General features: G+C 41.5%; 1 protein-coding gene across 22 annotated transcripts in view; it reads left to right on the top strand.

The window, feature by feature from the left end:
- Positions 1 to 242: 242 nt before the first annotated feature.
- The window catches only part of SLC35D2 (solute carrier family 35 member D2), a 59,063-nt gene continuing 46,883 nt past the window's right edge, over positions 243 to 12,422 (top strand). For all 22 annotated transcript variants that reach the window (XR_015170197.1, XR_015170195.1, XR_015170196.1 and 19 more), the window contains exons 1-3: positions 243 to 437; positions 9,423 to 9,456; positions 11,348 to 11,434. Coding sequence is in view for 16 of the 22 variants with exons in the window: in XM_086417036.1 (XP_086273162.1) it covers positions 280 to 437; positions 9,423 to 9,456; positions 11,348 to 11,434 (279 nt within the window). In the remaining 6 variants the exon portion in view is untranslated. The remainder of the gene's footprint in view (positions 438 to 9,422; positions 9,457 to 11,347; positions 11,435 to 12,422) is intronic.

Genomic DNA, 12,422 nt, shown 5'->3' with positions numbered 1-12,422 from the left:
ACCCTAAGTCTTAACGTTTTTCTCTAAGCTGGCAGTTTAGAGGAAGATAGGGTTTTTTAAAACTCTCCCAAACCCAGCCAAGAGTCAGAGGGTGGGGCCTTTGACGACGGACTTGAGACGAACCCGCTCCTACGTGCGGCAGCTTTGGGGCGCGGGGCGTGTGGGGTCCCCTTCGAGGCCCTTCCTGTTTCGGCCGCGCCTCCTCCCGCGCTGGCTGGGGGCGGGGACTGAACTGGGGTGGCGCGGCCCGAGGGTGGCCCAGACGGGCGGCCGCGGGACATGACGGCCGGCGGCCAGGCCGAGGGCGCGGGTGCCGGCGCGGACCCCGCTTCCGCGCGGCTGCCTTCCAGGGTGGCCAAGCTACTGTCGGCCCTCTTCTACGGGACCTGCTCCTTCCTCCTCGTGCTGATCAACAAGGCGTTGCTGACCACCTACCGGTGAGGCGGGAGCCTTGGGGCTGGGAGCAGTCCGCGGGGGCTCCTGGCTGCTCCGCGGGACTCCGGGACCTTCCCGCTCCGGCGCCGCGCGGGGCGGGTGTTGGCCGGACTCCGGAGGTCCCGAAGCCGGGGAGAGCCGCGGGCCTGCCTGCCCTCGTGCACTTCGGTCGCACTCGGGTCAGCGGGTGGGTGGGAACGGCGAGCGGGAAGTCTCGTTGCTAACTCCGGAGCCAACTTGGGCGGCTAGTGCACTGCTCACGGGCCACGTATTCAGAGTCCGGACCTTTGCACTCTTCTGGAAACCAAACCACAAGCTAGCAAGTCAGCGCGGGCGCACCTTACCGCGACTTACTGCTGCAGGACAGGAAGCGCACCTGTGCTTTAAAGAGCACCAGTGAACTGAAACTAGCGATCCGAATGTGTCTTTCAAATGTAAGCTATTTCTACAAGTCTAGATATTCAACCATCAGAAGAGTCCTGAGTGGATGAGTTTATTGGCATAGTTTGATCATTCATTCTCAAATTACCAGCATGTTCATGGGGAAATGGAGAAAACAAAATTTCATATTCTCTACTTTTTTTTTTTTTTATGAATATGTAGTAAACCAGCAAATTTGTGTTTCCTTGAACCTGTTTGTAAAGATAGAAAATCCTGTTTAATTTTGCTTTGGTTATATAGGCATCGAAAGCGCTGTGAATTTAGACCCAGCTCCACCAGATAATTCAGTTCAGTTCAGTGGCTCAGTCGTGTCGGACTTTCTGCGACCCCATGAATCGCAGCACGCCAGGCCTCCCTGTCTATCACCAGCTCCCGGAGTTCACTCAGACTCACGTCCATCGAGTCAGTGATGCCATCCAGCCATGTCATCCTCTGTGGTCCCCTTCTCCTCCTGCCCCCAATCCCTCCCAGCATCAGAGTCTTTTCCAGTGAGTCAACTCTTCGCATGAGGTGGCCAAAGTACTTACATCTCTGTAAATTATCTCCCAGAGCTCGGCATGAGCAGTCATAAGTGAGGGCTCCTTGTAAACTATACTGTGCTACAAGAATGTAAAATCAGAATTTTATAAAGAGTCCAAAGGGCTTCCCTGGTAGCTCAGTAGTAAAGGATCATCCTGCTTGGGCAGGAGACAGAGGTTCCATCCCTGGGTGGGGAAGATCCCCTGGAGAAGGAAATGGCAACCCACTCCAGTATTCTAGCCTGGGAAATCGGATGGACAGAGGAGCCTGACAGGTTACAGTCCATGGGGTCATGAAAAGAGTGAATACTACTTAACAACAACAAAGAAACCTCAGAGTGTCTTCAGCCTCCTTCTTTTAAACTAGCAGAAGCTGAAACCTAGGTGAGCTTGGCTGGTTCCACCTCTAACAAATATTTACTGAGCACCTAGTAGGTGCCAATCCCTAGCACCAGGGAAGCAGCTCCACCCTGCGATGGAGCCCCCTACCTTATGAGTGGCAGAGAGGAAAGTGAACAAGTGGGCTCATGAATAAGCAAGGTGATTTCAGGTTTGCTGTGAGAGTTCCTGGGGTGGAGTGGTTGGTGGAGAGCATTCCACACAGAAGAAAATATGCGAAGTGGGCATGAGCTTGGCCTACTGGAGGAATAGAGAGAAGGTGATCTGGCTAGAACTGAATGAGCCAGTGGTAGGAGAGAGAGTGTTGAGGTCAGTAGGATCAGATCCTTCATTCATTCAATAATATTCAATAGACACCTATCATAAAAAGAGAATGCTGTTAATAGGCTTTTGGGGAGTGGCTGACAGATATATCAGTTGAAGTTTGATGGTAAATCTCTGCTTTCTGCTCTTGACTAAGCAGTCTGCTCGCTGACCAGAACTGTCAATGAGTCCAAAAACATGTGTCTCCTTGTTGGAAGCAGGGACCAGTAAACACTGGTTAAGTGCTTGGAAGATGAAGGACAGTGTTTGATTGGAAATAATTATATGAGGCATCTCCTGCTCTAACCTTTCCATCTTTAAAATTTTGAGTTCCATGATTGAAGGAGGAAATTGTTTTTGTCTCAGCAAGGCAAAGCCCCTTATAACCTTATATGTTTTACATTTCCGTAATGTGATACACAGTTGGAGAGCCCTGTTCAAAAAACAATGTTTAGTCTCTCATCTCAGGATGCTTTCGGAGCATGTTTTGAGGCGAAGAGAGTTGGGGTTATTGGGTTATAACAATAAGCCATAGAAATCTGATCCAGACATTAACTGTTTGAGGATAGAATGTTGTGTTGTCAGGTAGAAGGAAGAACTTTTGCAGTTACCTAGTTCACAGGATTATGGGAATGTAGCTCAGGGAATATTTTTTTCTCTTCCAATTTGAGTAGATTGTGTCCGGTTGGAGTACCAGACTGATGAGTGGTCTTAGTTATATGTTAGTCTTAGGTCATTGAGAGAGAGCCTTGGAAGGACTTGGAGTCAGACCATGTTGGAGTGAGAGGGAAAAGAATCTGGGGGACAAGACGGGCTTTGATGGTTCAGCGCATGTAGCCCAAAGTCCTGAAGGGTGGAGAGAAAGACCAGGACCCCACTAAATGAGCCACAGAAGCTCAGGAGGCACTACAAAGAACACCAGCGCTGAACCATCAAAGCCCATCTTGTCCCACAGGTTCTTCTCCCTCTCACTCCAACAGGGAGGAGAACAGTGGTTCTTTGGAGTCACCTTCATGAGGTTTGTGCAGGCAATGTCAGTTGTTTTTTTGTTACTATGTTAATACTGTTCTCTGACAAGGTTTTACGAATAATGCTTAATAAAAAGTGTAAACTTAGTTGTATTTAGTTCAACAAGTATTTGCTTGGTACTTGCTGTTTGTTTACACAATCCAGGGCTTTGAGATCATTTAACACAGTCGTTTCCAAACTTGCTTGGTAATGTGAATCCCTAGGAGAGATTTTTTTTTTTAAGCTATTGAATCAGAGGCTCCAGTGGTGGGAACTGGAAGTTTATATTAAAAATCAAGAACAACTCCAAATTTTCTCCTACTCTGATGAAAACTGGCTCTTTCCTAAAGACACTGCTCCTTTCGGCTCCTGGGAAGGAGCTGGATCCTGGTCGTGCCCCACCTGTTGCCAGGAGGTGGGGTTGGGTCCTCGTAGCTCCCCACTGCCTCTGCTCTGTGGCGAGTCCAGGCTTAGCACTCCCTTTGTGTCCTCTCTATAGTGCCTCTTAAGCTTCTGGGGCTCATTTAGTGGAGTCCTGGTCTTCCTCTCCTCCCAGACTCGCTTAAGCCCTCGAGACTTCGTGCTACGTGTGCTGAACCGTCAAAGCCCGTCGTGTCCCACGTTCCGTGTCACTTCCAGGGCCGTGTGCTCAGGGTGGCCCTGCCAGCCACTGCAGTCCCTCTGCAGGATATCCACGCTTAGTGCTGCAGCCCAGGTATTTCTGCCACATCCACCCTTCAGGCGTCCCTTCTCTCCTGGTCTAGCTGGCGGGCCCCTCCCTGGAAGCCCCTAAGACTCCTTCCCAGCTCTTGCCTGGGCTGGTACTTATCTCACACAGCCTGCCTTTTGCAACTTTCCTTCAGCACTGAGCAACTCTGACTGTCCTGGGAGAAAAAATCACTTTAGGTATGGCTGGGTTGACTTTAATTTGATGATCACAAACTTCAAAACCAGCTCTTCTGCCACCTGCTAGTTTCTTCTGGAGCCTTGCTTTCCTTGTTTCAGAAATGTCTCCTTCCTACTTTCTCTTTTACCCTGAAACCTTCCACACCCCCATCCTCCACTCTCCTCTGATACTTCATTGAGGAAAATAGAAACTGTCAGATGAGGTCCCCTTTCTGCTGGGATGGAGGGAGTGCTTTATCTGTGGAGGGCCCAGCTCCCCATTTCTGGATGTCCCCTCCTCCCTGCTCCTTTCATTATCCTCCTCTATTCTTCATCAGCCACCTCTCTCTGTCAGCTTAAAACAAGTTTAGGTTTCTCAAGCAAAAATAACCATCCCTTGATCCACGTGAGTGCTCGTTTCTCTGATCCTTTCAGAGTCAGACTTTAAGAGGTTGTGTACACATAGTATCTTCACTTCCTTGCATTCACTCCAAAAATAATTCAGTTTAAAAATTGGGTGTTATTTAAATATACAAATGTACAAAGAAGATGATAATAATAATTGTTCATATTCCCACTATCTAGAATCAATATTTTGAATTTTTTAAAAGAAAAGGCATTCTGTGTGATCATTATAAAGAATTCAAACAAGAGAAAAATATTAGGGTAAAATTTTTAAAATTACTATAGTTGACATTAGGCAATAACTTCAGACATCTTTTAGATAGATGGATGGATTGGAGAAAGATAGTTTGAATTACTTTTTATATAAAATATATTTATAGATATAGCTACTTATTTGCTCATTTCTTTATAAATTACTTTCTTTAATTCAAAAAGGAGTGGGAAATGAGTGGGAGCTTTCATTTAATTATTCAGTTGTTTGAGGATCACCAAAGTCCCTCTGAGCTTTCCTGGTGGTTCAAATGGTAGAGGATCTGCCTGCAGTGCAGGAGACTTAGGATCAATCCCTGGGTCAGGAAGAGCCCCTGGAGAATGGAATAGATACCCACTCCAGTATTCTTCCCTGGAGAATCCCATGGAGAGAGGCATGGGGTTGCAAAGAATTCGACATGACTGAGCAATTAACACTTAAGTCCCTCTACCACTTTTTATTATGAAAAGTTTCAAGCACACAGGAAAGTAGAAAGCAAAGTACACTGAACATTTGTACATACACCACCAAAATTAAGTAATTAACATTTTGCTATATTTGAGTGCTGAAGAATTGATGCTATTGAATTGGAGTACTGGAGGAAACTCTTGAGAGTCCTTTGGTCTGCAAGGACATCAAAACAGTCAATCCTAAAGAAAATCAATCCTGAATATTCCCTGGACGGACTCTTGCTGAAGCTGAAGCTCCAATACTTTGGCTACATGATGCGAAGAGATGACTCATTGGAAAAGACCCTGATGCTGGGAAGGATAGAAGGCAAAAGGAGAAGAGGGCAGCAGAGGATGAGATGGTTAGATAGCATCACCGACTCAATGGACATGAATTTGAACAAACTGTGAGAGATTTTGGAGGAAGAGAAGCCTGGTGTGCTGCAGTCCATGGGGTTGCATGAACCATTGAATACATCATTCATACATCATGAACTGCACTCTCAGATATTTCAACATGCATGTGTGTGCTTGTTCAGTCGTGTTTGACTCTTTGCTACCCCATGGACTGTAACCTGCCAGGCTCCTCTGTCCATGGGATCTCACAGGCAAGAATACTGGAGTGGGTTGCCATTTCCTTCTCCAGAGGATCTTCCTGACCCAGGGATGGAAACCACATCTCCTGTGTCTCCTGCATTGGCAGATGGATTCTTTACCACTGTGCTACCTGGGATGCCCTATTTCAACATACCTCTCCTGAAATATGGATATTCTCTGACATTAGTATCATTTTTGCTCTTAGCAAACTAAATGGTAATCTCCTAAAATAATCTAATACCAAATCTATAGTCATCCCAATTGTCTCCAAGTTGTTTTTATGATTGTTTTAAACATTTGAATCAAGAACAAATTGAACTTCATGCAATGTATACAGATACGTCTTTTTAGTATATTTTAATCTAGAAAAGTTCTCCATCCACCTCTTCCCCCTGATTATTGCTGTTGTTTAGTCGCTAAGCTGTGTTCAACTCTTTGTGACCCCAGGGACTGCAGCCCTTCAGGCCCCTCTGTCCGTGGATTTCCCAGGCAAGAATACTGGAGTGGGTTGCCATTTCCTTCTCCACTTCCCCTTGATATTGACTTTGAAATGCCTGACCCAAGTGTGTTATAAAGTGTCCCCTATTATGGATTATTTGATTTATTTTTTGAAGTCTCATTTAACCTACTTTCTTTTTTTTTTTTAACTGAAAGTTAGATCTAAAGGCTTGATTACATCCACATTAAACATTTTTTGGCTTTATACTAATAACGGACCCTGTACATTTCAGCTTGCATCATATGAGGGGTTGTAACACCATTAGTCATTCTGGCTGCATTTGTAGGCTTAAGGTGAGGGCTGCAAGTTGCATGTATGTATGAAATTTAGTTTTAACTGAATTGAATGGAGAGAAGAGAAATTAGAGTTCAATGAAAAGAATTGTTGACTTTCAAATATGTTTCTTCAGTTTCTGACTGTATGTATGTCCTCTCTGCTATGAAGCATGACACCTGTGTACTTCTTCCTATCTCCCCTCCCCTCCATGTCTTCTTTTATAGGGTAGCATCCTGTTGTGTAAGTATAATCCCACAGGTGTTTGAATCTGGTCTGTGTTAAATGAATGCAGTAGTCAGCAGTCTTTTATCGCGGTGTCTCCATTCCAGAGTCCAGTGTTTTGGTTTGACTCCTAAGTGGTGGATTCCATTGCAGGGTTTTTATGGAGAGTTCATGGCTGCTGTATTAATCGTGTTGAATATTCTTAACAACTTTTTCTGCAACAAATGTGCTTTTAGATCTGGAGAGTTTGCTTATTTTCCTCATGTCAAGGAAACAAATTTGCCTTTTTTATCTTCGAATTATTTTCTCTATTGAGAGAAAACAGCACAGAAATTAGCCCTTTCTGGTGGTATCTGTCTTCGAAATCTGTTTACCTTTGAGAATGTATCTTTTTCCTGGTCATTCACTGTGATTGCCTCATCTTGGTAATTCATGTTTCAGCAGCAGTCGTTGACTTCCGTTGTTTCTAAATTACTCATACAGCAGTTATGTTTTCTTCCTCAGTTGGTTTCCTTAAGATCTGTGCTTCCCTTTTCATCTCACTTGTTTGCTTTGTTATCTCAATTTTGAGCTGTTGATTTTGTTGATATCTTCTTATTAAGGTGTTCTGTAGCTGGAAACAGTTAAAAAGGTGCCTTCGCTTCTTGTGTTACATTCTCTGCTAGGCTGAGCTCTTCGTCTTCCTTCCATAAGCCTTTTGTTGTTGTTTTACTATTTGTTTATGTTGTAATCTTATTGTTTTGCTTGCTGTTGCAGGTTGTATTCCTAGGCAAGGAGACTCTCAGATGCGAGGAAAGTATACTGGGCAGTGCTCTTGGGACCCACTCCTGTGGGAGAGTGAGGGAAGCAGGATTAAGAAGACAGAGAAGCTGGGCTATGCTTCATCACAACAGAGCCTTATCCCAGGGTCTCTGGAGCTGGAAGGGCTCAACAGAGTTGTCTTGAATTGGGTCGAGGGCCCTTGGCCTTTATACCTCTGCACAGACATGCAGGCTTGGAACACAGGCTGGTCTCAGGGAGTTGGGGGCTGTTGGCAAGGCACTTTCTCCTTCTGAGGATGCTCTTGGGAAACTGGGGAATGAGGGCTTCAGTCCAGAAGCAGATGTCTGGGTGACACATCCGGCATCCATTAGAGTTCATTTTATTCTCATGGTGGCGCTGTTCATTCTGTTTTCCCTGACAAGGTAAGTTAGTCCCTTATTCTCTTCTCACCCTATCTGAAACAGGCATGTTTCCCTGTGACATGCAGTTTAGGAGATGAGGTGGTGTTGGTGGTGGTGGTTTTTTGAGTGATATTCCCTCTTTTTAATAGCTGGACAGAATGACTGGGAGCCAGTGAAGGGCTGGACAGTGAGTGAGCCTGGCGAGGTGATGTGCTGCCTTGTTAAGTACGGTATTAGGTAGGGAGCAAGCTTCTGTATCCAGTTGCCTGGTGCCATTTGTTAAAAGACCGACTGTCTTTTCCCTACTCCTCTGTGTGGTCATCGTTGTCATGAGTCAGGTTTCCATGTAGGCGTGTATCTGTCCTCATCTCTGTTTTCTTGCATTGTCTGGTTAGAATATCATTGTGCAAATACCACACTCTCTCATTTGGTGTGACTTTAAAATCAATCCTGGGAAATTCCCTGGTGGTCCAGTGGCTAGGGCTCTGCCATTCCACTGCAGGGAATGGGTTCAATCCCTGGTCTGGGAACTAGGATTCCAGCATGCTGCAGCCAAAAAAAAAAAGAAAGAAAGAGAATACTGGCATCCAGCAGAATCAGTCCTCCGATGTTTTTTCTTCATGATTATCTTAGATCATGTTTGCTTTTGCCTTGAAATTCAGTTTCAGGGTCAATACAAAATACCTGTTCTTATTTGTAAAGAGAGATTTGAGTTTATAGATCAGTTTGTGGATAATTGTTCACTACAATATTGATTCTAATCCATGAACTTTATTTAGAACTTCTTTCATTTTTTAAGTATAGATTTATAGTTTTCTATGTAGAGGTAGTTCTTGGAAACATTTTATTAGATTTGTACCTGGGTATAGTATTTTGAAGAAAGGAAACCAGTATAATGAATCTCCATGTAGCCGTCATCCAGTTTCGACAAGTTTGTTACATTTATATCACTCTTCTTCTCAATTCCAACATCTCCCCCCAGATTATTATGAATTTCTAAAGGATAAGGTGGACTATTTTGTTTTAAAAACACCACAATATCATTTCATGCTTAAAAAAGTAAAAATAATTTTTTATTACTATAAAATACCCAGTTAGTATTATTTGATGTTTTTGCATGCTATTGAAAGTGAAAACCTTTAAAAGGATTATGTTCTTTGTGTCTTTATGATATATAGACTTAAAAGTGATTTTTTTTCACGTGTTCATCTATCCAGTAACTTTGCTAAAGTTATTTATTAATTCTAGTCATTTATCCCCAGATTAATTGGGCTTTCTACATATACAACTGTGTTGTTTGTTAATATGACAGTCTGCCTCAAGGGGCAATAGAAGTTTGCCAAGTTTAGCAATGATCAGTTTAAAAAATGGAAAAGAAATGAACAATGAACAAATTAGATATTTTCACTAAGACAGAAAAAATAGCCTAAGACCTTTTAATAACCGTTTAATAAGTTCAATAAGCTTCTAATAACATAACCTTTTAATAACTCCTGTCATTCTGTGTTGTATATTGTTTTCAAATTTTTTCATCAGTTGCTAAAATTATTTGTCATTCTCTATTTTTTGTAGTTTCCCCTCACCAATTGTTCTTGGAGTTGGACAGGTAAGTGAAAAAAGATAAATTAACCTCTTAATTATTTGTTAGTACATATGATGAAATTGTAAGTGCTTTTGTTGAAGACTGTGGTTTACGAATTTGTTCAGTTGGCAGAGGACTGTGGTACTTTGGGTGAAACGACTTAAAGTATTGATACGTTTTATTTCGTTTTACAATTTAGGAATAGTTGTATTTGTAGGAAAAATGACTAATTCTCATTTCTTTAATAGAATTTAATTACTCTAAAGTAAGGGGGCAGCAGACTGGAAGCCTCTAAGTCCTGCTGGGTTACAGATGAGTGTGCACAGTTGAAGTCACTGTGCTTGTTTAAGAAAAGGATTGGGGGGATGAGGTGAGGCTCACTAGGAATCAGGGAAATTTTATTTTCACAGCAAACCTCCCAATTTGTAAATGGTGGCAACAGATTCATATTTTTTCATTAAACTCTCTATGGGCCAAACTAAACAGGTTTGCAGTTTCCTTCCTGAACTTCGTGATGTTTGTTCTCAAGTGTAAGGTTAAGCTTGGATAAACTTTCAAACTTACCCACATTTGGCTGTTTCTGAAATTTTCCATTAATATTGTTTTGTGACTTGCTTACATTTTGTTTTGGGGGTCATATGCTAGTAATTTCTAGTAGACCATGTTAACAGGTACTGAAGGGGTTTTTTTGTTGTTGTTGTTGATCTTTAGTTTACAGGGAGAAAAAATATAAAGATTATGTCTGTTAACTAAATTTCAAATTGTGAATCTGGAATTTATACAAATAAACATTATTCTAGTTAAACATTTTGCTAACAAGATACTCTTTGCACATCATTTTAGGGTGAAAAAATAACAAGGAAACAGTGTTTCCTTAAGGTAATAAAAATATATCTTTATGGTTCAGTGTGAAAATATGTTTAAAGAAGTACTTTAAAAGATCAATAGTATGTGGTAATATGCCCTATGTAATGCCCAAGGCAAATTAATTCACTGTCTTGTACTCAATTAAGGAAAAAACCTTTCTGATTTGCAGTTTGTAAGGGAAGAAGCCAGTAGACCAAACTTTAAAAATTTGAGTTGCAGAATAGTTTACATCGTGTTGGTATATTTCTGTTAAGAATTATAAGGTAAGTCATAAATACAAACTACAATTATTATTCAGAATGGCCCAAGTTGTATAAATCTATCATAAGTATCTGTACACTCAGGCTTGAGGTTTAGGACAATAATCATGTTGAAGGAGTCCTTATGTTTTTGCATCCTAATATGGAGAAAAGTGAATAAATTCTAAAATTTTCATAGAAAGATGATATTAAAACTATTTATTTCATAATAATAATCTGGAGTATTCCTGATATACCTGGTGGAACCCAGCTGAAGAGCATTTGAATGAGGTATTTTTGGTAACACTGGCTAGGTGGAGAGAAAATGTCTTCTGTGTTATAGAAATTGTGTACTTTACAAAATATGTTTATGTGTGGAATTTGCCTCCCTTCTGCCCCTCCTTTCACCCCAACACTTACTTTATGGGGGAAGGTGACCATATGCTTAGTACATGGGAGGTAGGTATGGTTCAGGATCAATAAGCAGCCTCACTGACTATGGTCATACTGGTCTGTTTGGGGCACACCATTGTTTTTTCCCTCTATTCTTGTTCCTTGAACCGTTTGAGATCACATGTATATGTGTGAGTCTATTTAATGTTATACTTTTTGCCTATAGTTCTAATGCAATCTATGCAGTGACAAAAAAAGTTAATATTTTAAGGAATAATAATTTTTTTGGAACCTAGAAAATAGATTTTTCCAATACATATGTTTTTGGTGAATCTCTTTTCTTCTTCTGATGTATTTGTACCTCAAATAGTCTTTCTAGATATTTTGCTGAAATTTTTCTCTTCCATTTTCTTTAGATGGCAGTTACCATAATGATACTATACGTGTCCAAGCTAAATAAAATAATTCACTTTCCTGATTTTGACAAGAAAATTCCTACAAAGGTATGTGATGGAAAGCACATATAGCTATGTTGGAAGGTGTGAAAATGATATAAAATTACAAATTGATCTTAGAGTACAGGTCCATTTCCATATACCTTGTGCTTCCTGCTGGTTAGAAACTTTTTAATAAAGATTTCGTATCATTCAGTGGTCATTAATGTAACATGGTAGTAAAAGTGTGTGCTTAGCAGTGGATATTAAGTAAATACTATGTGTCTTCTGAAATAGCAAAACTCTCTAACAGAAATTGTCAAGCTTGTTTGGTAAAGGACCAGATAGCAAATAATTAGACTCTGTGGGCCAGACTATCTCTCTTGCAGCTATTCAGCTCTGTTCTTTGAAAGCAGTTGTAGGTGATGTGTGTAAAAATGAATCGATGTAATTGTGTTCTAATAAAACTTTATTTGCATAAATAGAAGATGAATTAGATTTATCTCTTGGGCCTTCCCAGTTTGCTGATCTCTGCTTTAAATTTTCATTTTTAGCTTGGGTAGATAAAACCTGTGAGTGGAATAAACAGTAAATACAATTTGATATACATAGTTTGTTTTTTTTCCCCCCATGGTAGAACTACAAACACGAGACCTGCCACTTCTTCCTGGGTATGTGGAATGGAACTAATTTTATTGAACAGTTGCTAGGTGCCAGGCGTGAGGCCAGACATTTAATTCCTAGAACAGTCCCCTGCGACTGGTGGTATTAAATGGATCATGGTGACATTTTTGGATTTAGGGAGGTTAAGTCAGATTGCAGTTCCTTGAAAGTAAAGAGCTCACATGGATTGTTCACTCCATGTCTCTAAGGCCTGGAAAAACATTGGCATCTAGCTCTGGATTATTCATCAGGCTGACTAAACATACTTACAGCATCAATAATCAGGGACATCCACAAACAGAGAAAAACAAACCACTGAAGTGTAGGAAAGGTATTAACCCAGTCATCATAAGAAAAATCAGAATATTGTTGGGCTTGCCTACACTTAGTTTAT

The sequence above is a fragment of the Bos grunniens genome, chromosome 8 (genome assembly GCF_055505025.1).
Source record: "Bos grunniens cultivar Pamir isolate PY7600 chromosome 8, Bosgru_T2T1.0, whole genome shotgun sequence".
NCBI lineage: Eukaryota > Metazoa > Chordata > Mammalia > Artiodactyla > Bovidae > Bos > Bos grunniens.
This window is presented reverse-complemented; position numbering and strand designations above follow the sequence as displayed.